The following is a 26,192-nucleotide window of genomic DNA, read 5'->3' as shown; positions in this document are numbered from 1 at the left end:
AAGTCCTGGCCACTTGTTCGTGCCTGTGTGCCTAGGGTCACATTTGGGGGTATCCCTCAGCGACACACGATGGTGGAATAGGATGAATCTAGAGTCCTAGGTCTGTGCAGGTCTGAGGCCATCTATGCCCACCCAGCTGGCCGTTTACTCCCTTATGTGGTGTGGCCTGTCACTGCTGTCTGCTTCTGAAAGTTCTGCAGGTACTGGATGCAGCCCTGCTGTCCTGGGCTGTGTGGAACTCATGCAAACTCCAGCTTCCAGCCCCGTGCCAGCCCCTTCTCGAGTCCCGGCCTCTCAGACTCCGCCTCTGGCCACCCCTGGCTGTGCTTAGGAAAGCGCAGACTGGATACGGTGCCAGCTGCACCTGGACTGAGGCTCTGACAGGCTTGGCCAAGAGAAGTGGGTCCAAATGAGCGTGGGAAATGCTCTTGGTGGGCGCATGCTCTTACGGCCTTACAGAGCACACTTCAGGATATTAAAGCCTTCAGCCAGGTGTGGGCGTGCGACCCCAGCACCCACGGGGCTGAGGCAGAAGGATCTCAAGTTTTAGCCAGCCTGGGCAGCTTAACAATTCAAGGGGCCCTTTCTCAAAATACAGAGTAGAAGTGCTGGGGATGTAGATCTGTGCAAAGGCCCTGGGTTCCCTTCCCTGCAAAAACAAAACAAAGCCCCATAGGGCTGATGATCGTGCCTGTGCTGCAGGTCCCCACCCCGGCCACTGGCCCAGGCCCTGGCTGCCCTGTGATTTCATGACTTAAATGGAGACCGTGATGTCACAGGCATCTTTCAGTCCATGAGTAGTGAGCATTGCTCCTTCCTTGCCTGTCTCCTGTCGGCCTGGGAGGCTCCATGCAGTCCCAGGCGTCTCTCTCCTCATTTGCCCAGGGCCTGGGGCTGTCTGGGTGTGAATCTCGTTTTGTGACAGCCTTGGCCGCTTTGCAGGAATGAAGTTGTGGTTTCCTCGGCCCAAGGACCAGGCTGCGCTGCGGCGGAGAGCAGGTGTGATCAGGGACCGGCTCCTGGCGGACACAAGGAAGAAGACCCAGCAGGCAGAGAGGATGCTGGGAAACTCGGTTCTGCTCTCCTCCAGCACCAGGAAGAAGAGCAGAGAGGCGGAGCTGTTGGCCAAGGATGGTGCCAAGGTCAGGGCCATGGTTACACAACAATGGCTTCCCTGCCTCTGAGCCATTGGCGGGGAGAGGCTGCCCTTCTGTGAGATGGACACTCCCAAGGCAATCCCCTCCCTTCCTGGTCCAGGGCGGAATGTCCTACACTTCCCAGATGCCAGTGCGTCCTCCACACTGGGCTGGCAGCTTTGTGTGGGTGACACTGATGATCCCTCAGGAAACAGGTATCACTGCAGTTCCCACGGCACGTGGTGAGGGCCCCAGGTCCAGCCAGCCTCAGAATTAAGGCATAGCTGGGTGTGGTGGCACGTGCCTGTGGTCATTGCACTTGGAGGCTGAGGTGGGAGCATCACTGTGAGTTCAAGGCCAGCTTTGCTACCTAGTCAGCTGCCCCAAGTCAACCTGAAGTACAAAGCAGGACCCTGCCCCCCCCCCAAAAAAAAAAACAAGACAAAGAAGCAAGACTTGTACCTGGGCCTGTCTTGTTGTGGGGGTCTAAGGCTCTGGCCGCCTCTTCAAGGGACCAAACTCTCATCAGTGTGCAGGTCCCCAGCTCTGTGGCTGTCACTGGAGTTCCAAGCACCTGTCCTTGTGGCCGGATAGAAGTGAAGGCTGACTTTATCCCCTCAGATATTGGGGGATCTCCATGCATCTGTGTACCCACTCTGGGGTAAAATGAGTCCTTTAGAAGTTGGTGGGGTCCAGCACCCAGCCTGAACCAGGACTACATATAGGTGTGCGAATGGATGGATGGATGAAAGTGTGTGCATGCTCTGGTGTGTGAAGTGTCCCCAGGATGCTTCACCCACAGGACTTGCTCTGCACACCCCTCTCCCTGCCGCTGCCCATAGCTCGCCAGGGCCTCGCTGCAGGATGGGAAGCAGGGGCACCGCCGTGCCCGCCAGCTGGCCAGCCAGACACAGGCCACCTTCACACAGGCCTCACAGCTGGTGCTCACCTCGGGGGCCCGCAGACGGAAGCTGGAGGAAGCTGAGCAGGTAGGGGTGCTGCCCTCATCCCCACCCTGTGCCCCTGTCCCTGGCATCCAGGACAGAGCTGCTCACACTGTCCCTTCCCCCAAGGTGGGCACTGGGCTGAACACGGTGGAGCAGCAGATCCGGGAATCGCGCATCTCCTTGGAGAAGGACATTGAGGCCTTGTCCGAGCTGCTTGCCAGGCTGGGTAAGGGGAGCCCAAGGCTGGGCCCTGACCCCTGAGTTCCCGGCTACTGTCCTGGGAGGCGCAGTGCCTGGAGGCCGTCTTCTCAGTCCTCTCTCTGTGGCCTCCTTGTCCCATCCTGGCCCATGAGAGGCAGGGTGGTGTCTCCGAGCTTGCTGGCTTGGAAGATCCCCGGGGCCCTCCAGGGCTCCAGCCCAGTGGGAGAGAACACAGTGCCAGCAATCTGGGCTCCACATGGGCAGGACTCCAGAAGAGAAGGGTCCAGAAGCAAGGCTGGCGTCAGGATGTGGCATCAGACAGACCAGGATTCTCATCTGGCTCTGTCTTGGCCTTGGCTGTGCGGCCTGGGCCCATCAGGCTGCCCCTTGGGGGGCTGGTGTGTGTCCCCACCCATAAAGTGCGGGTGACCTCGGGTGATGTAGAAAGTGCTGACCCAGGGCGTGATCTGTGGGGAGCACCAGTAAACAGCGGTTCTGATCTGTGGGAGCTGGTTCTGGATGAGCCTCGGTTGGCAGCATCGTGGGCACAGGGGACAACACCCGTCCAGGTACAGATGTTCCAGTGTCCCTGGCACAGGAGGACAGCAGAGCTCAGAGCTCATGTACCAAGCGTATTTGTTTTCCTGATACTGAGAACCAAGCCCAGGGCTAAGCTGTCATTCACTAAGCTTCTTCCCAGCCCTTTGTATTTTTAAATTTTGAGACAGGGCCTCACTAAGTTGTCCAGGCTGGCCTGGAACTTGTGACCCTCCTGCCTCAGCCTCCCAGCATGCTAAGGTTCTAGGAGTATAGCACTGTGCCCAAACCATTTTGTAAGTGGAAGTAACGGTCATATCCGTTTTTAAGTGTTTAGGCTGAGGGCTGTGCTCGTCAGCTTTGTGTTACTATTACAGAATACCCCAGGCGGTCAGTGCTGAAGGAGGCAGGGTTTGGGCTGGGGGAGAGCTGTTGGTAGATCACATGCCTGGCATGCCCTGGGGCCTGGGTTCTGTGCAGCTGGTGATAGCTGGGATGCAGAAAGCCCAGAAGGGCCTGGATTCTCTTGTCCTCTTCAAGGGCAGTCCCAGGGTCCCAACTTCCTTCCTCCAGACCCTGTCTCCTGCAAGCTCCTCCCAGTGCACCCTGGGCGGGGGACCAAGCCTTCCATCAGTGCCCTTTGGGGACGTTCAGATACCAACGGTAGCAGGAGCGTTAGGTACAATCACACTCTTGTGCGTCCCTCACCTCATCCATCTCCAGAACTGTCTCATCTTCCCAAACGCAGCCCTCCTCACACCCTACCCCTGCTGGTGTGGTGGCGCCTGACTGTCATCCCAGCACTGGGTAGGCTGAGGCAGGGGGATCACTGAGACTTCAAGCCTTTACAACATAGTGAGTTCAAGACAAACCCAAACTATAGAATGAGATGCTGGCCAGTTACCCTCTTGCCCTTTTGCAAATGAGGAAACTAAGGCACAGAGCACTTTGGTGGTGTCCTGGCTCCCAAGGCCAGGCAGCTCTCACCTGACGCCTGGCCTGCCAAGAACGCTCTTCTGGGGCTGAGTGTTGTCTCCATTCGGTCATTTCCTCATTCATCAAACTCCTCCCGACAGCAGGCCCCAGGGCCCCCTCTGCCTCCCCTGAGCCCTGGGGCCCAGCCCCACTGCCTGGGAAATTCAGGGGAGCCCTGGGGCCCAGCCGCATCCCACAGCACTGACCTCCCCATGCCTCTCAGCCCTACCTGGCTGGGTTCTGTCTTTCCATTGGATGTCATGCTTAGTGACAATGACAAAGTGAGAAGGCAGCCCCGACACCACCTGCACCACCAAGTGGCAGCGTGAACCTGTGGCTCACCTGTGTGTCTGCCACTCAAGGAGGCACGTGAGTCCTTCACCCCAGGGAGTGGAGCTGACCGGAAGTAGAGTAGCCCGGGCCAGGACCCCCACCTGCACCCCACGGCCCTCCCTGCCCCATCTGCTCCCCAGCCCTCGTGTGAAGCCAGGACCAGGGAAAGCATTCGTGGCAAGCCAGGTGTCAGATGTGAGCCACATATGAACCACGGCCTGTCACTGCCTGGCCGAGGGACCCCTGAGGATCCCTCCGAGTGTGCTCAGGGTGCAGTGACGCTGTGTGTGTGAGCAGGCAGGAGTCTCAAGAGATGAGGAAACGGGGCTCAGAGAAAACTCTCCAATCATAGTATCAACACCCCAAAAGGAACCATTACCCAGGGCCACAGCTCACATGCCTGCGGTGACATGATGGGGTCCCGGTCCCCCCATTCCCCTGGCATTCAGCATCCTAGAAGCTTAAGCTGGGAACAGCTGGGAACAGGTAGGGGCTGAACAGGTCCCTGAGACCAGCAGGACCTGGCTCCTACTAAGGCCACCTGTACCCCTACAGGGACCCTGGACACCCACGAAGCTCCCAGCCATGCCCTGAATGAGACCCAGCAGGTCCTGGACAGCTTGAGGCTTCAGCTGGGCTCCCAGGGGGCACTGCAGGGGAAACTGAGGCTGCTGGAACAAGAGTCCGAGCAGCAGAGGCTACAGATTCAGGGCTTCGACAGTGACCTCGCCGAGATCCGAGCTGACAAGCAGAACCTGGAGGCCATTCTGCGCAATCTGCCTGCCCACTGTGCCAGCCCGAAGTGAGGGCACAGAGCCTGGCACACTCTCCCCTGCTCACAGCTCACCAGCCCGGGGCACAGCGCCACAGCAGCCCACCGGCACTAGCATCTTCCGGGGCACATACCCAGTGGCATGCTCACCCTGGCATCAGTAACACACACCTGCGCCTGGGTGCATGTCTGTGTATCGGGCACACGTGTGTTCAGGGCCATTTGCACACATGCACACACAAGACGGTTCATCCTCAGCTTGTGCTGGGACCCTGCAGCCGTGTTAAGTTCCCTGCAGGGTCACCTGTCTGCCTGCTGAGGAGTGCAGGAGCGGCATCTGGTGGGGGGTATACAGAGATTTAAGGTGGGCAAAGCCAGGGTTGGAGCCCCCAGTGCCAGGGCTGCCCCCAGGCTCACTGCAGCCCCTCATACCCATCACGGGGCAGACACACCCTGGGGCCAGGGCCCAGGCCAGGTGCTGGGGACCCTCTTAGACATTGCATTTGAGCTTAGGACTCCCCTGAGGCTGTGGTGTGGCCTGCTTAGCCAGAAGGAACAGCACTCTTTTTTCTGGACCTTTCCTCCCAGGAGCTGGGTCTGACCCCATCCACCCTACCCCCACCCCCCACCAGGTGGTGATTTGCTTGGAGCCAGGCCCTCCGGGATCTGAAGGGGCCTGGGTCCTGGGGGCCTCAGACTGGCCACAGAAACTCCTGATGCCCTCACTCACTGCCCAGCCTGTGATGGACACTTCCTGACCTAGCCCTGCTGCCCCATCTGTCACAAAGGAGGCCGCAAGGTGTGGAAACCTAGCCACCGTTCCTGTCTGTCCTGCCCAGGAATCACCCTGCGGTCAGGTGCCTGGCAGCCTCCCTGGCATTTCCTCCTCCCTTTCCCGGGCCGCCTTCTCCCCAGCAGCAGGGCCTTGGCCCGGTTCCTCCTGGCTCCCGGCCCCACTTGGGTGAACAGGTGGTAATGTGGACCAGTTCTCATGCGGAATAAAGGACTCTTTCCTGAGCTGGGCAATGTGTTCCATCCTCCATGGCTGGCGGGCGGCCAGGGAGCCCCCAATGAGTCCCCACATGGTATACCTTGTAGTTGGGTCTGCAAATAGGGGGGAAGACCCTGCAGTTCATGTACCTGGAAAGAAGGTGGCAGGAGTTGACCTTGTCACTATGGTACTGGGGGGCTTTTGGGGGTCCTGTGACCACGGGCATCCCTCTTAGCAGCAGGTACTCATCAGCCAGAGTCTGGGGGCCAGGGAGAGCTGGAGGGGTGGGGGACGAAGGGGCCCCCAGAAGACCTCTGGTTCAGGGCAAAGACAGGGAAACAGGAAGCTGACCTCAAAACTATCCAGGGGTACAAGAAGTAGGGAGAGATGCCAGCGACAAGGAGGAGAAGGAAGAGGAAGGCTTTGGACGGGGCCCAAAGGGCGAGATGGCCATGGGGCAGCATGCAGCCCAGGGGCCAGGCTGGGGCCTGGCCAGTGTGGCTCAGTCCTGAAGGGTAGGAAGGCAGAACCGCCAGGCCAAAGTGAAGGTCCCCCTACCCTTGTTCAGAGGCTGTCTGTGCTCCCCACCCCCTGGGGGGAAGTTGGGGTCAGGGAGGGCTGTGGTGGATGCTAAGGTGATGGTAAGAGGGCCCAATGTCCTCTGGACCCACCCCAGTTTCTCTGACCACTGCCCCTGGCATCCAAGCTCTGTGCCCTCGTGCCGTATCCCGACATCCCTGTGACAGGTCTCAGCCTGGCTGACAGCTGACTCACGGGCTGGATCACACCTGGTGTATGCAGAACCACATTCTGGCCACAGAGGTGGGGCTGCTGGCCGCTGGGTGGAATCCAGCAGCTGCCAAACATCTGGCCAGCAATGCAGCCCAGCAGCTGAGTGGCAGAAGGTGGGGTGGCCCTGCCTCGCCCGATGGCTGCTGGGGCCCGGTCAGCTAACCGGCCAGGGCAATAGGGCATCGGGACCCGGACCAGAAGCGGGGCCAGGAGACCCTGTGCTAAGCCCACGCCCTTCCTGTCCTCCAGCTCGGACATCTCCCATTCACCATGAAAGGTGGCCCTGTCTTCAGCCTATGTTGTTCTGTCCACTCCCTCCCTGACACAGTCTGGCCACTTCCCTTCCCTGGAGCAATCAGAAAAAGGTCAGCTGGTGCCAGGACCCCCTTCCTAGGGGGATCAAGCAGGCGGGGAAGGAGGTTTCCTGGATCTAGTCCCCAGAGTGGGCTCTGTGTGTGTGGGGGGGGGGTTCCTAGTGGCCAGGTGGGGACTGTCCAGGTTTATGCCTGTGCCCTGCTGTAATTACCAGGAACGCCCCCTCTACTCCCAGACTATCCTGATGTGGACGCCACTGGACTTCATGATCATTCAGGCCACAGGTTCCTTCTCCCCACTAAGTCCTCCTCATCCTCCTTGAGTCCAGGCTTCCTGTTTCCCTTCTGTGGAATAGTAACATCTAGTCCTCTTCCATAGTTCCAGGTTGGCCTGGAAATCACTGTGACCCTCCTGCCTCAGCCTCCCGAGTGCTGGGATGCCGCACACACGCCACCCAACTTGGCTCTTTTGTAGTTCTGAGAAGCAGATGCCTGGTTGACAGTGCCAGGTGCTTGTTGCTTAGTGATCGATTCTCCCAGGAGACAGGTTTTATTAACAAGATTCCAATTCGCGTCATTGGCTTAGCGCGTCCTAGATGCTGGGGTGGCAACAGGACAGAAAGGAGGACCGTGAAGGTGATGGCCTCGGCTTACTCCTTGCCCTTGGGACCCCGTTCTGTGCTCACAGCCATCCCACGAAGTGAGTGAAGATGTCCCCTGGTCTCGCTGAGGTCCGGCCAGGTTGTAGAGGGAGGGGTGACGGCGGCCGCCGGGCGGGCGTGTTCTGAGCCCCCCCATCCCCGGGACGGGTGGCCGTGCACCCGGCGACCCACATAATAGCGGCTTTGATGCCCGCGGTCCAGGAGGCGGGGAGGGAGGGGACGGGGAGGGACGGGGCGGGGCGCGGCGGCGGGGCGGGAGGGGTGTGTCCCCGGCCGGGCTTCTCCGCCCCTCGGCCCGCCGCGCGCCACACGCCCGGCCGCGGGGACCAGCGCGCGCCTCGTCCTGACCCTCGCTGGGCGGCTGCGGAGCCGGGAAGGCGGAGCCCGGCGCTCGCCATGTCGGTGGCGCTCAGCAACAGGTTCCAAGGTAGACGCGGCGGCCCGCGCGGCCCGAGCCGCCACCTGTGCGCGCCGGGCAGTCTGCGGTGGGGCCGGGCCGCCGCCTCGGGGCCCAGCTTCCCCGGCACCTCTTTGTCTCCTCCAGGAGGGAAGGCGTTCGGCTTGCTCAAAGCCCAGCAGGAGAAGAGGCTGGCGGAGATCAACCGGGTAAGCCGGGCACGAGTGCGCGGGGCCCCTCACCCCCAGCAGGTTTCCCTGTTGCAGCCCTGGCCCCAGCCTGAGGCTCAGGTAGGTCTGCCCCCCTCCCAGCCCGGCGGCTCGGGTTGCACCTTGTTACTCCCGGGCGGAGGAGGTGGAGCTGGTGCTGGAGCGCGCGCGGCCGCCCCGATGCTTGGGGCTCCCCGCAAACCAGCCTGGGTCCGGCGCGGAGTTTTGGCGCCAGAAGGGAACCCCCCCACCCAGGCCTGCCGCGGCGGCCACCACAGAAAGCATTGGCAGTTGGTTCCCCGCCGCCGGGGAAGTCTCACGTCTTTCTCTCCAACTTTTCTAAACTCCCTTTTACTTGCCGGTCCTGCTGGATTTCTTTAATAAAAGAACTCCTTCCGGCCGGCAGCTGCTGGGCGCACAATAGACTGGCTAAATTGGCTCAATGGCCACATAGATGCTAGGAGATAAGGAAGGCTGGCAGGGTCTAAGATGGGCAGAGCTCAGAGGCTGCACAGCCGGGGAGTTTAGGGGGCTTTAGGTTCAGGGAGACCTGGGCTCAACCTAGCTGCTGTCTGGTCCCAGCCCCATAGACCTCTGCCGGGCACCTGGGAGCAGGGTCACCAGGAAAGAGGCTCGTAGCGGCCTACGTCTGCTCCAGCACCTGGCTCTCAGGGTTACTCGGAGGAGGCCACTCTGCACCTCTTTCCTGATGAGTGGCACAGGATGCCCCCCCCCCACAAGGCTGGGTGTTCCCTTTACTGGCTCTTTGTGCCTCTGGACATTGAGGGGCTGAGCCGCACTTAGAGTGCCAGGTGAGACTCGGCTGAGGGGCTGGCAGAGCCCTGGGCATGACTGCGGGGAGGTGGGTGCAGGGCCTAGAGCTGAGCTGAGCCGAGCCGCCTTCTCTCCTCCGGCAACCGACAGCCTTGATTTGCCCCTTGATTTCTTGGAAGGCGTTGAACAGGCAGCCTGTCTCTGTGGTCATGCACTGGCTATGAGACTGCCCTGGAGGGCCCCAGGCACTCACTGGCACCCTCCCCTTGCCTCTCCATGCCTCCTTGGGCACGGTTGAAAGGTTGCCCTGACGTCCGGCTGGGCTCCAGCGTCCAGGTCGGCTGGGTTCCTTCCCAAGCTGCTCTGCACTCGCCCAGTCGTGGTCCCCGCTGCTCTTAGCCTCTGGTCAGGAGCCTGGAACGCTGACCTCATCCAGCCCCCTGGGCCACTTAGCTGGGCGGGTTCTGAGCTGGCCAAATCCACCCATAGCCAGCAGGACCCCGAGCCAAAAGCAGCTGGAGATGGGGGTTAGGTGACCGTAGTTGGCCAAGCCAGAAGAGCTGAGAGTGTTTGGGACTTTCCATGCCAACCTGGCCCCTGGGGAGGCAGCAAAGGGTGTGGGCCAGGGGTACTTGGGAGAAGTGACCAGCTTGGCTCAGCTAGGTGGAGGGACTGCAGCTCTCAGGATTGCACCCAACAGCACCGGGACTGGGGAGGGTAAAGAAGAGTGTGCTGCCCAGAGAGGGCAAGTGGATGGCCTGAGGCCACGAAGGAGGCCACTGGCAGCTGGGTCTTCCCTGCTGGGACACTGTGCTGAGATCCACTCACCGCAGAGCTCAGGCTGCTGTAGGGCCGGGGCCCAGGGTGTGGCCACCAGAGGAAGGAAGCTCCAGGCCCAACTAGAAGCTGCTGCCAGGTCCCTGCTCATCGGGGCAAGGTGGCCACAGACCACCCAGCATGCCAGTTCTGTGGTCTTGGGTGAGCCACGCCCCTTCGCCAAGGAGAGATCTTGGTGGTGATTGTGAGTTTTCGGTTGTGTGTCTTCAGGGAGATAGTCCACGTAGAGCTGGGTGTGATGGCACATTTGTGTAATCTCAGCACTCGGGAAGCTGAGGCAGGAGGATGGTTGCAAGTTTGAGACCAGCCTGGGCTGCAGTGAGACCCTGTCTCAAAAAGACAGAGAGACAGACAGAGAGAGACAGAGAGACAGAGGGAGAGAGACAGAGAGAGAGGGAAACAGTGTCCATGTAAAGAGCGGGCTGCCCTCGTAGGCACGCATTTGCTTGGGTTCTCAAGGTACAGGGGCAGAAACAGGATCTTCTTGAGACATAGGGTGTCCCATACTGGATAGAACAGTGGTCCCTGTCCCCTCAGCTCCCCAAAGTCATCCGCAGAGGACGAGTCTGGTTTGCCCATGGTCATAGCTGGAGTGACAGGTCCCTGGGTAGAATGTTCTTGAGAAAGCCACATCGCTAGTTTGCACTGTCTTTTTTGGGGTTCAGGTTCACCGCCACAGTGGAATGTGGATTCTTGGCTGAGACAAGGGTGAGGGGCAGGGCGTCGTGACTCCCCGCTTGAGGTCTGCATGACCAACTGCTATGCCCAGCAGTGTGGGCTGGCAGCTCTGGGGACCTTTTTCGGCCAGTACCCTGATTCCCCTTGGTGTGTGCCAGGGTTCAGAGGGTGGCACGGTAGTTCAGTTTTATCAAGTATTGCTTTAAAAAACTGTTTTTTTGGAGGCAGTGGCTTACTGTGTAGTTCAGGCTGCCCTTAAACTCACGGTGATCCTCCTGCCTCAGCCTCCCCAGGGGTGAGGTTACAGGCCTGTATAACTACACCTGCTTGCCGTTGTTACTAGAAAGATTCAAGAGTTAAAACAAGCAGGAGCGGACTGGGGTGAGGCCGGCGGAACAAAGGCAGGGAGCCTGTGGGGAACGCACCTGCGTTTGGCTTCCGTCTGCGTCCACCGCCATCTGCTGGGCACTTGGAATGTGAGCGCTATGCCAAGCATGCCGTGGGCGCTTTTTCCTTGCTGGCCCTGCGGCGGCTGCCCACATTCTTAAGGCTCAGAGAAGATCTGCGCATGGCGAGGGTTTCAACAGCCACAGCCTGAACCCCAACTGCTTGATCTCTGCGCATTTCTCCAGCTGCTCCTGTGGGTGCTGGCCCACCCGTGCCTGCCCGGCTACCTGCACGCATGCATGTGTGCATGTGAGCGTGTGTGTGCGTGTGTGTGCGCATGTTCATGTGCGTGTGTGTCTACCCTACGGGCCTGGCGAGCGCCTCCTACTCCCACCGCATAGCTGGCATTCCCCACGGCCTCGTGGTGTGGTCGCTGACCCCGGGCCGCCAGGCCCAGCCTTATATGGTGACGGGAGGGATTTTCTGCAGCTTTCCCTAGGGACCCACAGGAGCGCTGGGCCTGGGTGGGCCGCCCTTCCTGTGTCCTGCAGCCAAGGGAGGAGGAGCCAGGAGGACAGGGAGGTCAGGTGCTTGAGCCCACAGCACCTTTCAAGCAGAATTGCAGCTGGGCCTGGGCCCTGGCTGTGACCCCTGTCCTCTTTCTTCCTTTGAGGCAGGATCTCACTATGCAGCCCAAACTGGCCTCGAACTCACGCTGATCCTCTTGCCTCGGCCTCCTAAGTGCTGTGGTGAGAGGTGTGCATCACTACTCCTGACCCATAGCCCCTCCTGGACCCCTCTCAAGGAGCGTGGTGAGCTCATTAGGGCCAGCGATGAGTCTCTAAACATTCCTGTGGGCTGGAGATTGTTATGACTCCCATTTTAGAGATGGGGAAAACAGAGGCTCAACCTGATGAAGTCACCTGCCCTGGGTTACCCAGCCAGGAAGTGGCAGAGGCAGGGTTCAAACCAGAGCTTTCTGACTCCAGGAGCCCCACCCCCGCCCCCACCCAGGGCCCATCCTGACCGCGTCCAGCAGGCGGCTGTCGCTCAGTAGTGACACAGGCCTCTTGCTTAGGTGGATATTGATCTCTGGCGAGGAGCCTGCCATCCCAGCCCTTAGGTCGAATGCGGGGCACACAGCGTTCCCTGTCACCTTGAGGCGCCCCATGGTGGTTTCAGAGCCCACGTGCTCTGTCCTAGGAAGGGAACTGGCAGGCTGGGGATCTCTGCCCAGGGGCATCTGTGTGCCCTGCCCCTCCCTTGCTGTGGGGGACCTCTGAGAGCTGGCCCAGTGCCTCCAGAGGTATGCCTCGTCTCCTGTGTGCCCAGCAGGACCGCCGTGTCCTTGGCCAGGTGACTGGGCCCAGCTGGCATTGAGGGCACCCGTCTCTCTTGCTCTTCCTTAATATATTATAAGGGAGATGATGATAAGGGCCACTGAGCCTCTAGGGATTCAGTGTCCCTGCAGGTCCGATCAGTTGTGACCTTGCTGTGACCATGTCACGGGCAGCTGGAGATGGAATTTCTGCAGGCTCCTTTCTGTGGCCGCTAGGGAGTTTTATTCACTGGCCCCACCTGTTGGCGTGGACGCAGTGTCCGCATGGGGCCCCGGTGCTGCCCTGGGGAATGTGAGCTCGCCGTCCTGCTGGGGACAGGTTACAGACTCCTGCTGGTCGCCAGCACTGGGCCTGGTATTTGCGGCCTGGCCCTGGCCCTGGCCCATTGAGAGCCTACAGGCTGCATCAGAGGCCTCAGGGCCCTGGCATGGTCCTGCCTGTTGTCAGGGCTCCTTGGATGGCCTCCAGGATGGTGATCTCCGCCCACCCCAAAATTTTGCTGCAGCTGATACAAAAAGACCAGCCTGGAGGGCCAGGAGCAAGAGTCCAAGAGAAGGTCCTGGAGGTACCAGCCCAGGAAGGGAGTCGGGCCAGGGAGCTGCAGGAGGGTGCCAGGGATCTGGAGGCCAGGTCGGCTGCAGCAGGGGCTGCCAGCCTCGGATGGTTTAGAAACTGGCCCTTCCCGGCCTGAGCTCTTGATCGGGGCCCCTGGGGTGAGGCAGGGTGGGGTGGGACAGGGAAGATTTTCCCACCTGTACAGAAGCATGGGGGGATGCGGTCCCATAGGGCCAAGATGGGGTGCAGTGCTGTGTCTGTCGCAGATGTCACTCGGCGGTCAGCCAAGGACCGAGCGAAACTTGCCCTTGAGGAGAGCCCGAGAGGCACAGCTCTCCCCAGGAGGCTTCGTGGCCCAGCACTGGGCATGGAGTTATGGGTGAAGTGCTTTTGCTGTAGATCTTGTCTCTTGGGGTGGCTGGGGCCTGGAGAGGGGGTCCCAATGTGCAGTAACCAGTGCCTATGCCTTCTACATGTGTCAGGAACTGGGCTTTAGTACATGGAGTTCGTTTTATCCATAGTTAGTGTGGGGGCCCAGCATTGTGATTCCGGCTTACAGATGGGGAAACTGAGGCCCAGAGAGCTAATGCAAGGTGCCCAGGGCCACAGGGCAGTCTGTGCTGGAGCTAGGCTCACACTCCTATTCACCTGTCAGGGTCTTGCATACACTTTCTGCAGAGTTGATGAGGGGCTTCCAGGGACCACTGGGACCTCAGGCAGGACCCTGTCATGGGGGCCTCAGTTTCTCCAGCTGTTGAACAGAGAGCAGAAGCCAGGTGCTCCCAGGAGTCATTTCCCGGCTCTGTGGCTGGGTGGGGGTGGTTTTGCGCTTTGGTTTTTTGAAGCAGGATCTTACTGTGTAGCCCAGGCCGGCCTCAGACTTGAGGCAGTCCTCCCGCCTCAGCCTTCCTAGTGATGGGGAACGGGTGGCTGTCACCACACCCAGTTTGGGTGGGTGTTTTGAGTTCTAACACCTCCAAAGGCGCACGTGTAGCCGTATGAGCCCTCAGGCTCAGCAATGGACCTGTCACTCCTACTGTCATTTCCCCAAAGTTTGTCTCTGGGAAGGTAGGTTGGCTTGGGGTAGCATTACTCACCCACCTCTGTCCCCTGAGGGTGCGCAGTCATCCATGGGCTCTGGGAGAACCTCCCACCTCAGCTGCCCCACCCTCCACCCCAAGGTAACTCCAGGCATAGACACACCTGGCTCAGCAGCCAGGCCATGTTTGGGGCCGGCAGGGATGGAGGAGGAAGCAGACCTGGGGTCTCTGACTTTTGTAATCTTGTGCAAATTGAGCAACTTCTCTGAGCCTCAGTTGTTCCTTCTGTTAAAGGGGTATACCTAGAAAAGAGATAGAAAAACAAACAGAGGAGAGAGAGAGCCGGGAATGGTGGCACAACTTGTAACATCAGCACTGGGGAGGCCAAGGCAGGAGGATCACTGCGTTTGAGGCCATCCTGGACTACAGAGTGAGACCCTCTCAAAAAAAAAAGAGAGAAAGAAATCCTAGCTGGCCTAAGTCAGGGGAATTCAGCCTCTTTCCTAAACTTTTAATATGTGGGCTGTGGGGTCAAAAGCTGATTGTGCAGACAGAAACCGACAATTACTGAGTACTTACTAAGCACCAGGTGCTGCAGTAAGCACTTTCCCTCTGTTTACTTGTGTACCGTTGGTTGTTCACAGCACAGGCCTGGCAGGGGTGTGAAGTTTTTATTCACCCTTAGCTGAGGAAACAAAAGTAAGTTTACTTTTTCAAAAAAATTTTCTTTTGGTTTTTGTCTGTTTGTTTTTGTTTTTTGAGGCAGGGTCTTGCCTTGTAGTTCAGTTTAGCTCAAACTCACTGTACAGACCAGACTGGTTTCAAACGCATGGCCATCCTCCTGCCTCAGCCTCCTGAGTGCAGGGAGACAAATGAAGTAATTTTCATATCATTACTAAGTGGGTTCAAATGCAGGCATCAGGCTCCAGCTTCCCCTCTTTGATGATTTTGCTTTTTTTCCAGACAGCTGAGTAGCCTCTCCAAGTCCCCTCGCCTGTACCCAGGGTCACCTGTACCCAGGGTCGGGGAGCTGGGGACTTTGGTCCTTGGTAAACCCAGCTTCTGCACACACACACACACACACACACACACACACACACACCCGCTAAGCAGTGATGGGAGCTGCCGAAGGGAGAAGCTGTGGGAGGAGCTGGCAGGCCAGGCCCTGCCCACCCACCCCTGCCCCTGTGAAGGGCACAGCTGCTGGGCAGGGGAGGCATCTGACCCACACAGGGACTGGTCAGCTGCTTCTGCCCTGGTCACTCTGGGCACAACATTTGTCACTGTTGGCTTGAAGGAAAGATGTGAGGTCCTTCCCAGAGTCCCCTCCAGGCTGTGATACTCGTGAGAGGGCACACACACACACACACACACACACACACACACACACGCAAAACTGGATGACCCTCTCCTCTTGGCAGAGCGGCGGGTTTCCCATTCATCTGACAGATGTTTGTTGAGTGCCTGCTCTGTGCTGGGCACTGCCGAGAGCCAGGGATCTAGAGGGGCACAAGGACCTCCCTGCCGCTCCTGCTTCCTCGCCCATCTTCTGCTCTGCAGCTGTGCCAGGGAGGGAGCCCGAGTGGCAGCCTGTGGGTTCCTCCCTGCTCAGCCTCTTGCCTGTTTGGCTGCGCACAAGCTGTGCATCCTAACTGAGCATCCTAACGGGGCAGGGAGACAGGCCACAGACAATAACCTTGACAAGCAGTGTCCAGGCAAATTGTATGAGGAGGTGATGGGTCCCTCAGGTAAGCAGAGAGATGGGGTAGGGCCTGGTAGAAGGGAAGCAGGGTGCCGGGCACAGAATAGCATCAGATGGGCGAAATGAGGGGAGAACTTTGGTTAAGTGACCTTAATCAAAGGCTCAAAGGAGATAAGGGAGAGAACCAACAGACAAGGGCACAGCTTGAGCAAAGGTCCTAGGGTAGGAGTGTGGTTGAGGCCTGGGGGAGGGGCTAGGGGGAGGAGACGCAAATGAAGCCATAGGTGAGATGGTGACTTGTTCACAGGGAAAACACTCCATCCAGGAAGGTGATCATGCGGGCTCCTGTCCCCCAACTGCTGTGGCTATGAGGGTCTGGCTGGGGCACCAGGGAGTGGGAGTCTGTTTCATGCTGTACTCCTGGCTCGCCCACCATAGCTGCCTGAAGTTCTGTGTTTATCTGGGCAGCTCTGACATCAGGAATCTGTTCTTCTGCATCCCCTGCCTGCAGGAGCCAATGGGACCTGGGTCCCTAGAGGTGAACTTGCACTTTGAAAGCAGGAAGCCCGCTCAGCCACCAGGTCTCCCCAGAGGTTCCTAGACTGTGTGCCTCACTTTGGCCCCTGTTCTCGCTCCCTGCAGAGGCCGCCGGTTCTCAGTGAGACAGAGGGAACTCGGGGGGGGGGCGCAATGTGGTGGGCTACACCCCACCTAAGCAGATCCCACTTTAAAACAGAGATTATGGGCCAGGGATTTAGCTCAGGGGCTCAAGTGCTTGCCTGGTGAGTGTGAGGTTGTGATTTGATCCCAGGTACCAAAAACATAAAATAAAATAAAATTGAGAGATTAGGAGCTTCTTTCTGAACTCACGGTGTAACAGTCCATCGGAATTGTTTAAAAAGTCTTTTCTTGACAAAATAAAACTTTGGCCGCCCTCTGTGAGTGCTCCTCCTCACTTCCCCAGCATCCGTCTGTATTACTCAGCCTGAGCACTGCTGACCAGATCTGTCCCTCCCTGGGAAGAGCCAGGAGCTAGGGCCCCAGACCAGGTCACAGACCAGCCGACTACTCTGTTCCAAAGATGGAAGAGTCCAGGAGCTACGTGGGGGAGCCCGGGGAGAACAGCTGTGCTCCACAGAGCCTCGGGGACCAGGATCTGCTCCAGCTAAGGGCAGGTGGGGCAGTGCATGGTGAGGAGGACCCCAGCAAGATGGCAGCCAGGCCACTGGCACGGGCTGAGCCGTCTTGGCTGCCTTTGTCACCCCTCGGGCCCACACCGCTGATGTCCCCCCCCCAAAGCTGGAGGGAGGGGCTGCCTGCCTATGGGCTTCTCTTCCTGCTGAGGAGCTGAGTGATGTGACTTCTCGCCTAAGTCCAGCCCACAGTGCTCACAGCTGGCCCTGGAGGCGGGCACTGTCCTGCCCACCTCCCAACCAGTAACGGCCAGGCCCAGCCTGACTTCTGGTTCTCGTCATCCCTCTTCTACCTGGTGGGGTATCGAGCAGCAGACTGGAAAGATGGAGGGTTCTCCGCCCAGAGGATGGCCACAGAAGCTCAGAAGCAGGTTGAGAGACAGATGGGGGTGGCATTCAATATCTTTTTCTTTGAGTCTGGATCTCACTATTAGCCCAGACTGGCCTTGAACTCACAGCGATCCTCCTGCCTCTGCCTCCTAAGAGCTGGAATGACAGGCCTGCACCGCCATGCCGTGTGGTTTGATATCACTTTAAACACAGACTTTCTGTAGTGTTAGGATAGGGGGCCTTACTGTGTTCCCCTCATCTCCCTGCTCCCTTGGTGCTTGGCAAAGCTCAGTGTTCACGTGGTCCCTCAAAAATGTCAAGTGGGTGAACAGAGAATGAATGAATGAATGAATGAATGAAAGAAAGAATGAATGAATGAATGAAGCATTTTCCCATGCTGACAAGATGGGAGGTTCTGGATGCAGGTGCAGATTAGCAAGGAGACTGTGAGGTACCTGGTGCTACGTCGCTGGGCTCGGCAGGTACTCCATGGCTTTTTGTGGGAAGGTGGGAGGCCAGGTGCATGCACACCTGTACTCCACCCATCTCTGTGTGCGGGGCTGAGGAGGTGAGGCAGCTGGGCTGAGGGTCTCCTGCTGGGAGCTGCGGTTTCCTCTGTACAATGGGTGCAACCTTAGCGGCTGCCTAGGGATCCTGGGAGAGACTGCTAATGCGGGTCTAACGCAGGTGCCTAAAGCAGGTGGGTGCAGGGGCTGTTGTTACTGCTGATCCTCCTTCCGCCCACCTGGTTCCGCAGGGACTCCAGGCAGGGGAGGGGAACTGGGCTGGGGTGAAAACCCCAGTTTTACAGGTTAGGAAGCAGATGAGAGGGGAAGTGGCCGCCCAGATCCACCGTTGTGTGACCAGGGCAGACTCTAAGGGTGCAGTGGGTTAAGGCAGCAGCAGGAGATTCGCTGCGTTGGATTCTCGCTGACTCAGGAAGCGACTCTGTGGTTATCCTCACTTGGCGGATAAGGCAGGAGGGGAACAGGGACAAATACGGTGAATATTTACATTGGAAAGATTCCTTAGAATAAAAGACACCCTGCCGTGAGTTCCTTTCAAAATTCTCGACTCACTTGGAACACACTCATCCCATCATCTTTGCTGCTTTCTGCAGCAGCTCTGGACTCCTCTTTCCTGAGGGTCTTTTAAAAGGTGTGGTCAAAAATGCAGTGGGGGGGGCTGGGGATTTAGCTCAGCGGCATAAGCGCCTGCCTTGGAAGCAGGCAGTCGTGAGTTCGATCCCTGGTACTGATAAAAAGGAAAAAGACAAAAAAAAAAAAAAAAAAAAAATGCAGTGGGAAGGCAGCTCATAAAGACACAGTGCTGTGTCCTCCTCCACGGTATTCCCGGTGTCCGGCACTGAGGGATTTCTGGCTCCTCCCTATAGTCAAAAAGATTTTGGAAGGGAAATGTTCTGAGTGACTCAGGACATTGCGGCAGCCAGGACCGCGCGACTGAAGACACCCGTGGAAGAGGACTTCAGAGTTGCTGCAGAGGGTGTAAGCAGATTGGGACAGGCGTGGCCAGGATCTTGAGGGGATTCAGGACAGCCTGGCTCTTACTGAGATGCATTCCTTATGGTTGACACATTCCCTGTACTTTTCCATCTGGCTGGAGCCCACACACCTCAGAGGTGGGTGATGGAACTAAGCAGCTTGTCTTGGGGGTTCAGAGGAGCTGGGAGCCTCAGGAGGGCAGCACTCTGGGGGAGGCACAGGTCCCTGGAGGTGTCCAGAGCAGGGGCTGGGCAGCTCTGCCTCCACAGGCCAACCGGAAGCCAAGGACAAACCCAGGGCAAATGTTGCCTGATGAGGGGACCAGGGCTGTGGGTGGGTTTTGCATGGTCCTCAAGCCGTGTCCAGCGATGAGCTATCACCCCTGCAGGAGTTCCTCTGCGACCAGAAGTACAGTGATGAGGAGAACCTGCCAGAGAAGCTCGCGGCCTTCAAAGGTGAGCCGGGCAGCTGCTGGCCATCGGGGAGCACTGAGGCTGGCCCCTTCTCCACCACCACCCCCTTTTGTACATAGCACTTCTCTTCCTGTTTACTCCAGATGATACCCTGGAGGTCAGGCAGGCCCCACTCCCTGCCCCCCTGCCCCAGGGCTGCCCAGTGGGGCTCAGGTTGGCTCCTGCCTGCCTGTTTGCCCGGGTCCTACTCGCTTGGAGCCTGCACACAATCCAGTCTTTGTGAGCCATCCCTGCCTCTCCCCCTCTGCAGCCCAGCAGCTCGGGAGCCCCTGTGGAGAAAGGACGCTTGTGTTGCCTCAGTGGGGCAGGGGGGCAGAGTTTCTGCCCATTGAGTCCAGCAGCACGGGATGAAAAGTAAACCGGGCCGGGGAGCCCTGGAAGGGAGCAGGGCAGCATAAAGGTCCTTCTGTTTGGGGCCCAAACAGAAGCGCTTGATTCCCCGCCAGTGGCTGGAAAGGAGAGCAGCAGTGGCACACAGGAGCCGGGCACTGCGTTCTTACCCCGGGATGGGATACTCCTGGGGCCGGGGCCTGGGCTCCCGGGGACGCACTGGGAATAGCCCAGGGGTCGCAGCTACGCGTGTGCTGCAAAGCACAGAACCTTCGGGGGCTTACAGATTAGTCCTCCGCAGGCTGGATGTCCGCCCTGATGACATTAAAGGCAGCTGGCAAGCGGAGCTGGTCCTGCAGCCCCCCCCCCCCCGGGTCTCCAGTCCAGCAGGAGGGAGATGATGCCATTGGAATTCCCTGAGAAAGCAGGCTCGGGAAGATGGGATTGTTGGCTCAGGTCACCTACGGCAAGAGTTGGGACTGGAACCATTGTCAGTCTGGTTCCAAAGCCCCTGCTCCCAACCAGAATGCTCTAAAGCCTTGAGAATGAGAAAAAAGAATAAGCAATAGGCACGGCAGTGCACACCTGTAACCCCAGCACTCAGGAGGCTGAAGCAGGAGGATCACAAGTTCAAGAATCCAAAAAAAATTTTTTTTGAGAGAGACCAAACTTTGAACCATAACTCACAGGACAAGGCCCCCCACTGCCTTCCCCAAGTATGAGACCAGGTTTCCAGGGCTGGGATCTGTTTCTCAGACATGTGGATGGGGACCAAGAGGGGACAGCCCCAGGGCAGTGTCTCCCTGGGGCATAGTGGGTGATGTCAGTGGAGGGACAGCTCTGTCTCTAGTTAACTGGGGGCCCTGGACCTGGTCCTGCCCTCTGCCTCTGCCCTGAATCAGTTGTTTGTGATTTCCAGAGAAGTACATGGAGTTCGACCTGAACAACGAGGGTGAGATTGGTGAGTACTGGGAGGAGGGCGGGGAGGGTGGAGGGAACACCCTGAGGCTGCCCCATGGCCATGCCAGCACATGCCATGCACCCCCTGTCCTCTATGCCAGCACTGTCCATGACATAGCCCTCACTATCTCCTGATGACAGGCCCCTGCCCAGGGATGGGGAGCCACACCCTAGCCAGGTCTATGCTCCCGTTTGTCACAGCTGTGCAGTAACCTATTATAAGGTATGGTGGAACACGCCTGCTATCAAGGAGGCTGAGGCAGGAGGATCTCTAAGTTTGCAGCCAGCTCTCACGTAGCGAGCTCAACGCCAGCCTGAACTGCAGAGGGAGAGCCTGCCTCAAACCCACACCCTCTGAGAAAAAGAGGGTCTTACAGGGCAGTGCTTAGGACTGGCATGTGGGTTGCTTCCACCATCTGTGGCAGGAGCTGCTGGCTCTTAGAAAGGTCCTAGAAGGCCTGGCACCTCTGGGCCTGGCCCCTCTCGCCGCCCTGCCTCTTGGGTACACGCTGGCCTTGCCACTGCTCTCGCCCTAAATCGGCCCTGCCCAGCCAGCTCCGAGCTCCATTGTTCATCCCAGAACAATCCCAAGGAAGTCGCCTCAGCTCTTGGTGGAAGCCGAAAGGGGGGAGATCAGAAGCAGCGGCCCTGGGGGCCCTGGGGGCCCTGGCTTTTCAGTGCCTCCCTTGTTTTTCTTGAATTTTATTCTTTTGTTGCTTTTCCTGCTCCAGGGATATTTTTGGCTCCTTCTCCCTCTCCCAGCCCAAGTGGAGCCCTAGCACAGCAGGATGGGAGTGGCAGGGGGTTATGAGTTGCCTGCCACACTGTGCCAAATACATTAAGTTTTCTTTTTTTCCTTCTTTTTGGGTTTTTGAGGCAGAGTCTCACCATATAGTTCAGGCTGATCTTGAACTCACTTTGGAGCCCAAGTTAGTGATCCTCCTGCCTCAGCCTCCTGAGTGCTGGAATGCAGGCGTGCACCACCAGGCCTGGTGCTGGCTGTTACTTTCCTACAGGAGCCCGGCAAACTCATCCTTCCATTGACAGGAGAGGGTTCAGAGAGTCCGAGTGGTTCCCCAGGTCCCAACCAGTGACCCATATGGCAGGGACAGAGACTGTGGGGGCCACCCGGCCTCTGTGAGGGACACAGGCCACATGTCCTCATCCCTGCCGATGCGGCCACCTCCCCTCTGCAGACCTGATGTCTCTGAAGAGGATGATGGAGAAGCTGGGGGTGCCCAAGACCCACCTGGAGATGAAGAAGATGATCTCGGAGGTGACAGGCGGCGTCAGCGACACCATCTCCTACCGAGACTTCGTGAACATGATGCTGGGGAAGCGGTCGGCTGTCCTTAAGCTGTGAGTGGCCCTGCCTCTCGTGGGGCTCCACAGCGAAGTCAGGCTTCGGGGAGAGGCCCTGCCAGGGCACCAGCCAGGAGGGAATACAGGGCGTGACCTGCTGGAGGTGGCCTTGACTTCTCTGAGCCTCACCTTATCTTCAGATGCCCCTGCTGCCCCTTCCTCACAGGGGGATTTAGCTTGGGATGGGGCGACTGGCAGAACCTCGTTCAGTAGGTTCCAGTTCACAGTAGGGACAATGATACATCTGTGCACACGTCCTGTGCCTCAGTTTCCTCATTTGTGTGTCTGTGGTTTTGGTTTTTTTGGAACAGGGTCTCTATATATAGCCCTGGCTGGTCTTGAATTCACTATGTAGCCCAGGCTGGTCTCACACTCCTGGTGATCTTTCTGCCTCAGCCTCTGGAGTGCTGGGATGGCAAGCATGTGCCACCATAGCCAGCCTGTTTCTTCGTTTGTGAAGCCACTGTGCTGCCCTGTGGGCTGTCAGTAGCATAAAGTAGGATGAAAGATCTATGAGAAAGCGAGATAGCATTCAGACTCTAATACTGCTCTTTGCTGCCTAAGTGACCCTGGGAGAGTTACCTTTGGTCCTCGGGCCTGTTTCTTCTTTGTAAACGGGGTGAGAGACTGTCTCTACCATTAAGAGTTGTTCTGAGGGGTAGAGAGGTGACCGTCAGCCTGGTGCTGGCTGATGGCCAGCGTCTATGGTGGTGGCCAAGCTCCCACAAATGATCAGAGCAAGGGCAGGAATTCCCGAGAGGCTGGTCTGTCACCGCCGAAAAGGACAGTCACTTGGCTTGCACAAAATAAGAATCATTTTTTAAAAAACATTTTGAGCTGGCACACACCTGTAGACGCAGTGCTGGGGAGGCTGAGGCAGATCACCGAGAGTTCGAGGCCAGCCTAGGTCCCACAGCAAGACTCTGTCTCAGAAAAAAAAAATTTTTTTAAATATAGTGATAAACAATGCTGTATCATTTGATAAAGGACCTCGTGACAGGCTAAGAAAGCCCATAAAGAGCTCTCTAGGTCAGGGAAGAAAGGGGTCCTAATTCAGTTTTTCCTTTTTCTTTTCTCTCTCAACTAGTGTCATGATGTTTGAAGGCAAAGCCAACGAGAGTGGCCCGAAGCCGGCGGGGCCTCCTCCAGAGAGAGACATTTCGAGCCTGCCCTGAGGACCTGGGCCGCCAGCCTCCCTGCCCCACCCCCATCTCCCCATCCTCCATTCCTGACTCCTTGGGATTTGCTGTACTCCTTCATTTGGCCCCTGTGGGCTCCTGTATTTTCTTACCAATCTCTTTGTAAAGCACAAATGATCTGCCTTGAAGGGCTGTGGGTTGGGGACTCCTGAGCCTTAGGTCCTGCCCCACCTCAGTTCCTTGCCTTCTTCCTGCCTTTTCCTGGCCTTGTGCAGAAGGGCTGATATACCAAAAACCAGAGTGGGCAGGGCAGGGCAGGGAGGCCGGAAAAGCCCGGCCTGCACCCAGAGGTGCTACCTCCATCTTCCCAGAATGCAGTGCGTGTGACCCCAGCCCCTGTCCCAAGAGCCTGTGGGGCAAAAAAATGCTGCAAGGCCTCTTTCGGGTTCCCTTGCATCCCACGCTCTTGGGTATCCTGGATATGGCCACTCGGTGTCTCCCCGATCCCCTCTGGTCACCCCCTTCACGCGTGATGTCTGAGCCCTTCAAGGAGGAACTGGAAGCAACCTTCTGGCGCTGCTCCCTGGCCACCCCTCCCTGTTACTGAAGCCAAGGGCTTCAGAGGTGGAGGTGGGGCGAGGGCGGAGGAAGGGTCAGCCAGGAAGTCCCACCTCCCAGGGAGGAAGCAGAGGGCCCCAGGACAGGAGATGGAGGAAGATGCTAGCCCAAAAGCCAGCACCTTTATACGCCAGGGATTTCTAACAGGTCATCCTGCTCGTGACTGCTTGAGGCCTCACTGCTTCCTCCAGTTGCCTCCTACTCTGTGCCTTCCTGCTCTGTGCGCACTGCTCATGCGTGCGTCTGCGTGCTCATTCAGCGTATTTATTGAACACCTATTATGAGCTTTAAGCCTTCTCACTTTGCCCTGACCTGGGCTATGTCTACTGTCTCTCCAGTTCAACTTTCCAAGTGGCTCAAAACCTTGAGCCTCAGGACTGGACTGGGCCACCTGTGTCCTTCTTTAGGGACTCAGGATCGCAAAGCCCTCTTCTGCTCTGTAGGTGAGCTGGGCCCCTCCACTCCTCTCACTGTGATGGCCCACTGGGGGTGGGGGTGGGGCAGGGAGGCTGGCTGTCCAAGGTCAGGGGTGAATCAGGAGACCCAAGAGCCTGACCGCGCTTTGCCTCTGCAAGTGTTTTGGTTTTTTTCATTTTGTTTTGTTTTGTTTTTGTACCAGGGATCTAACTCATGACCTCGTGCTTGCCGGGCAGGTGCTGTGCTGCTGACCTAAATCCCTGGCCCGTGGGTGCCTTAGTGTTGCAAGCTGGGAAGGAGGCAGAGGGCCGATGTCCTGGGCCAGGACTTAGGAAGGCCATGGGCTCCCAGTCAGCATCAGGGCTGCATGAGGGTCAGGCCTGCTCTGTGCTTCTGTCTTTCTACAGCTACTAGATCCTGCTTCGGGGACTTGCTTCCATAACCCTGCAGGCAAGTGCCTGGCCCGATCCCACCTGTTTTCTGGAGTCCTGAGCTGTGCCCTCAGGACACGGATGCATGCATTCACCTACTATATTTATTAAACTCCTGCTACAGGCCAAGAGCTGAGAACCCAGCAGTGAAATAGGCATCTCTTGGAACGTACTGTCCAGTAGGGAGCAAAGACCCAGTGACAGGGACAATGGTAGGAAGTGAGGGGGCCTAAGGATGATTGCCTTAGACAGGGGCAAGAGTCTTGGAGAGAACTTTGCAAAAGCTTACAGAGAGGGCTGGGGATGTAGCTCAGCGGCATACGCCCCTGCCTGGCAAGCTCAAGGTCCTGAGTTTGACTCCTAGTACAAAGAAAAAATGCTTATGGACAGGGCAACCATTTGGGACCCCTTCTGTCTCCCAGGAGCTATTCCTATTCTACAATGAAATTTTCTACTCTACTATTTTTTTTGTTTTTGTTTTTGTTTTTGTTTTTTTGTATCAGGAATAAAACTCACAACCTCATGCTTGCCAGGCAGGCACTTGTGCCACTAAACTAAATACCCAGTTCAAATTTTCCTACTCTTTTTTTTAATTTTTTTTTTTTTTTTTGTCTTTTTCTTTTTTATCGGTACCGGGGATCGAACTCACGACTGCCTGCTTCCAAGGCAGGCGCTTATGCCGCTGAGCTAAACCTCCAGCCCCTTTTTTTTTTTTTTAATTTTTTTTTTGAAATTTTCCTACTCTTAAAAAAAATGAAAACCCTTACGGACTAGGGGCCATTGGAGCCCCTGCGGGTTTCCTGTGACTTCTGTAGACCCACAGTCAAGGGCCCAAGGCACAGTCCCAGAAGCAGCTTATACAAGTAAAACCTGTAGGGCGTAAGACCATGGCCACAGCCACCACCCGGCCAAGCTACATCAATTCTCTGGTCTCAGCCAGTTCAGGAGCAAGATCATGTGGGTGTGACTGGCTGGTCCTCAGTCTGAGGGATGCATAGGCCTAGCTGAAGTTTAACCCCAACAAGACATTCCTCCCTGTAAATATGTAACCCTACCTACCCTGTCCACTCTTACCTTTGTGGGGCTTCTTTGTTTTGTTGTTTTCAGAGACAGATTAGCAACTGCCTTTTCCTACTCCTTGCCTCTGCCTCTTGTCTTCCAGAAGGAAGATAAGCTTTTTGATTCCCCATCCCATTCAGTGAGACTATTTATTCCTTAGAGAGGAACACAGAAACAACCAGGCTTATTTCAGTGGGTTCCATATTTTTGAGATTGAGGGAAGGAGAGAAAATGAAAGAAAGCCTTCTCTCACTGTACAGGGTGAGAAAGAACCCCAACAATTCCTTCACTGGTTCTTGGAACTCAGCTGTGGGGAGACAGACTGATACAGGCCCCCAACAAGGGCATTTGCAGATATTTCAGGTTATGGCTGCTGGCCCACGGTCTCATTTCTCTAGCTAAGGGCTCCATTTCTTCTGAAAAAACCAAATCTAACTAATGGAACGAGCAATGTGGGGAATGCTACGTATGGCTTTGTCCCCATGTTCAAAAGGAAAGTTTGTCAGGCAAATTCACATGACTGAAGTTATATGCACCCGCGTGTGTCTGCATGCATGTGCGCATGGACGTGAGCGTGGGGTTGGGGTATCATCTCTACAAGTTGAAATAAACCAGACAAACTGACCCTGTGTCTTTCTTGATTTATCTCAGGCATGGTTCTATGCTCAGCAAATTCACAAGAGCTAGCTAGGACAGCAGCCCAGACATCTGACCTTCACTTGCCCCTCACATCCTCATGAAAGAGGCTCTATTACCTCATTCTTGCTTTACACGAGAAGCAAACTGCTGAAAGCCAATA

At 57.3% G+C, this 26,192-nt stretch overlaps 2 protein-coding genes across 3 annotated transcripts in view; both read left to right on the top strand.

Annotated features, from left to right (window-relative positions):
* Nucleotides 1-5,918, top strand: part of Lamc3 (laminin subunit gamma 3) — a 47,459-nt gene extending 41,541 nt beyond the window's left edge. The window contains exons 25-29 of the mRNA XM_023565540.2: nt 943-1,142; nt 1,979-2,125; nt 2,210-2,309; nt 4,685-4,931; nt 5,534-5,918. Coding sequence (XP_023421308.2) covers nt 943-1,142; nt 1,979-2,125; nt 2,210-2,309; nt 4,685-4,931; nt 5,534-5,540 — 701 coding nt within the window. The 3' untranslated portion in view covers nt 5,541-5,918. The remainder of the gene's footprint in view (nt 1-942; nt 1,143-1,978; nt 2,126-2,209; nt 2,310-4,684; nt 4,932-5,533) is intronic.
* Nucleotides 5,919-7,583: 1,665 nt separating this feature from the next.
* Nucleotides 7,584-26,017, top strand: Aif1l (allograft inflammatory factor 1 like). Of its 2 annotated transcripts, XM_005003952.4 has the most exons (7): nt 7,932-8,087; nt 8,205-8,266; nt 18,993-19,059; nt 20,327-20,368; nt 21,564-21,726; nt 22,817-22,906; nt 23,996-26,017. In XM_005003952.4, the coding sequence occupies exons 1-6, from the start codon at nt 8,057-8,059 to the stop codon at nt 22,902-22,904; spliced, it is 453 nt and encodes a 150-aa protein (XP_005004009.1). In that variant the 5' UTR covers nt 7,932-8,056; the 3' UTR covers nt 22,905-22,906; nt 23,996-26,017. The 2 variants fall into 2 exon arrangements, with proteins under 2 accessions (XP_023421188.1, XP_005004009.1); XM_023565420.2 differs by lacking the exon at nt 7,932-8,087 and adding an exon at nt 7,584-7,698 and having other exon boundaries at nt 22,817-26,017.
* The last annotated feature ends 175 nt before the right edge of the window (nt 26,018-26,192 follow it).

Source organism: Cavia porcellus, unplaced genomic scaffold (genome assembly GCF_034190915.1).
Source record: "Cavia porcellus strain 051 isolate PalLab524CR breed Dunkin Hartley unplaced genomic scaffold, mCavPor4.1 scaffold_49, whole genome shotgun sequence".
NCBI lineage: Eukaryota > Metazoa > Chordata > Mammalia > Rodentia > Caviidae > Cavia > Cavia porcellus.
Note: the sequence above shows the minus strand (reverse complement) of the source record. Positions and strands in the feature narration are given on the sequence as shown.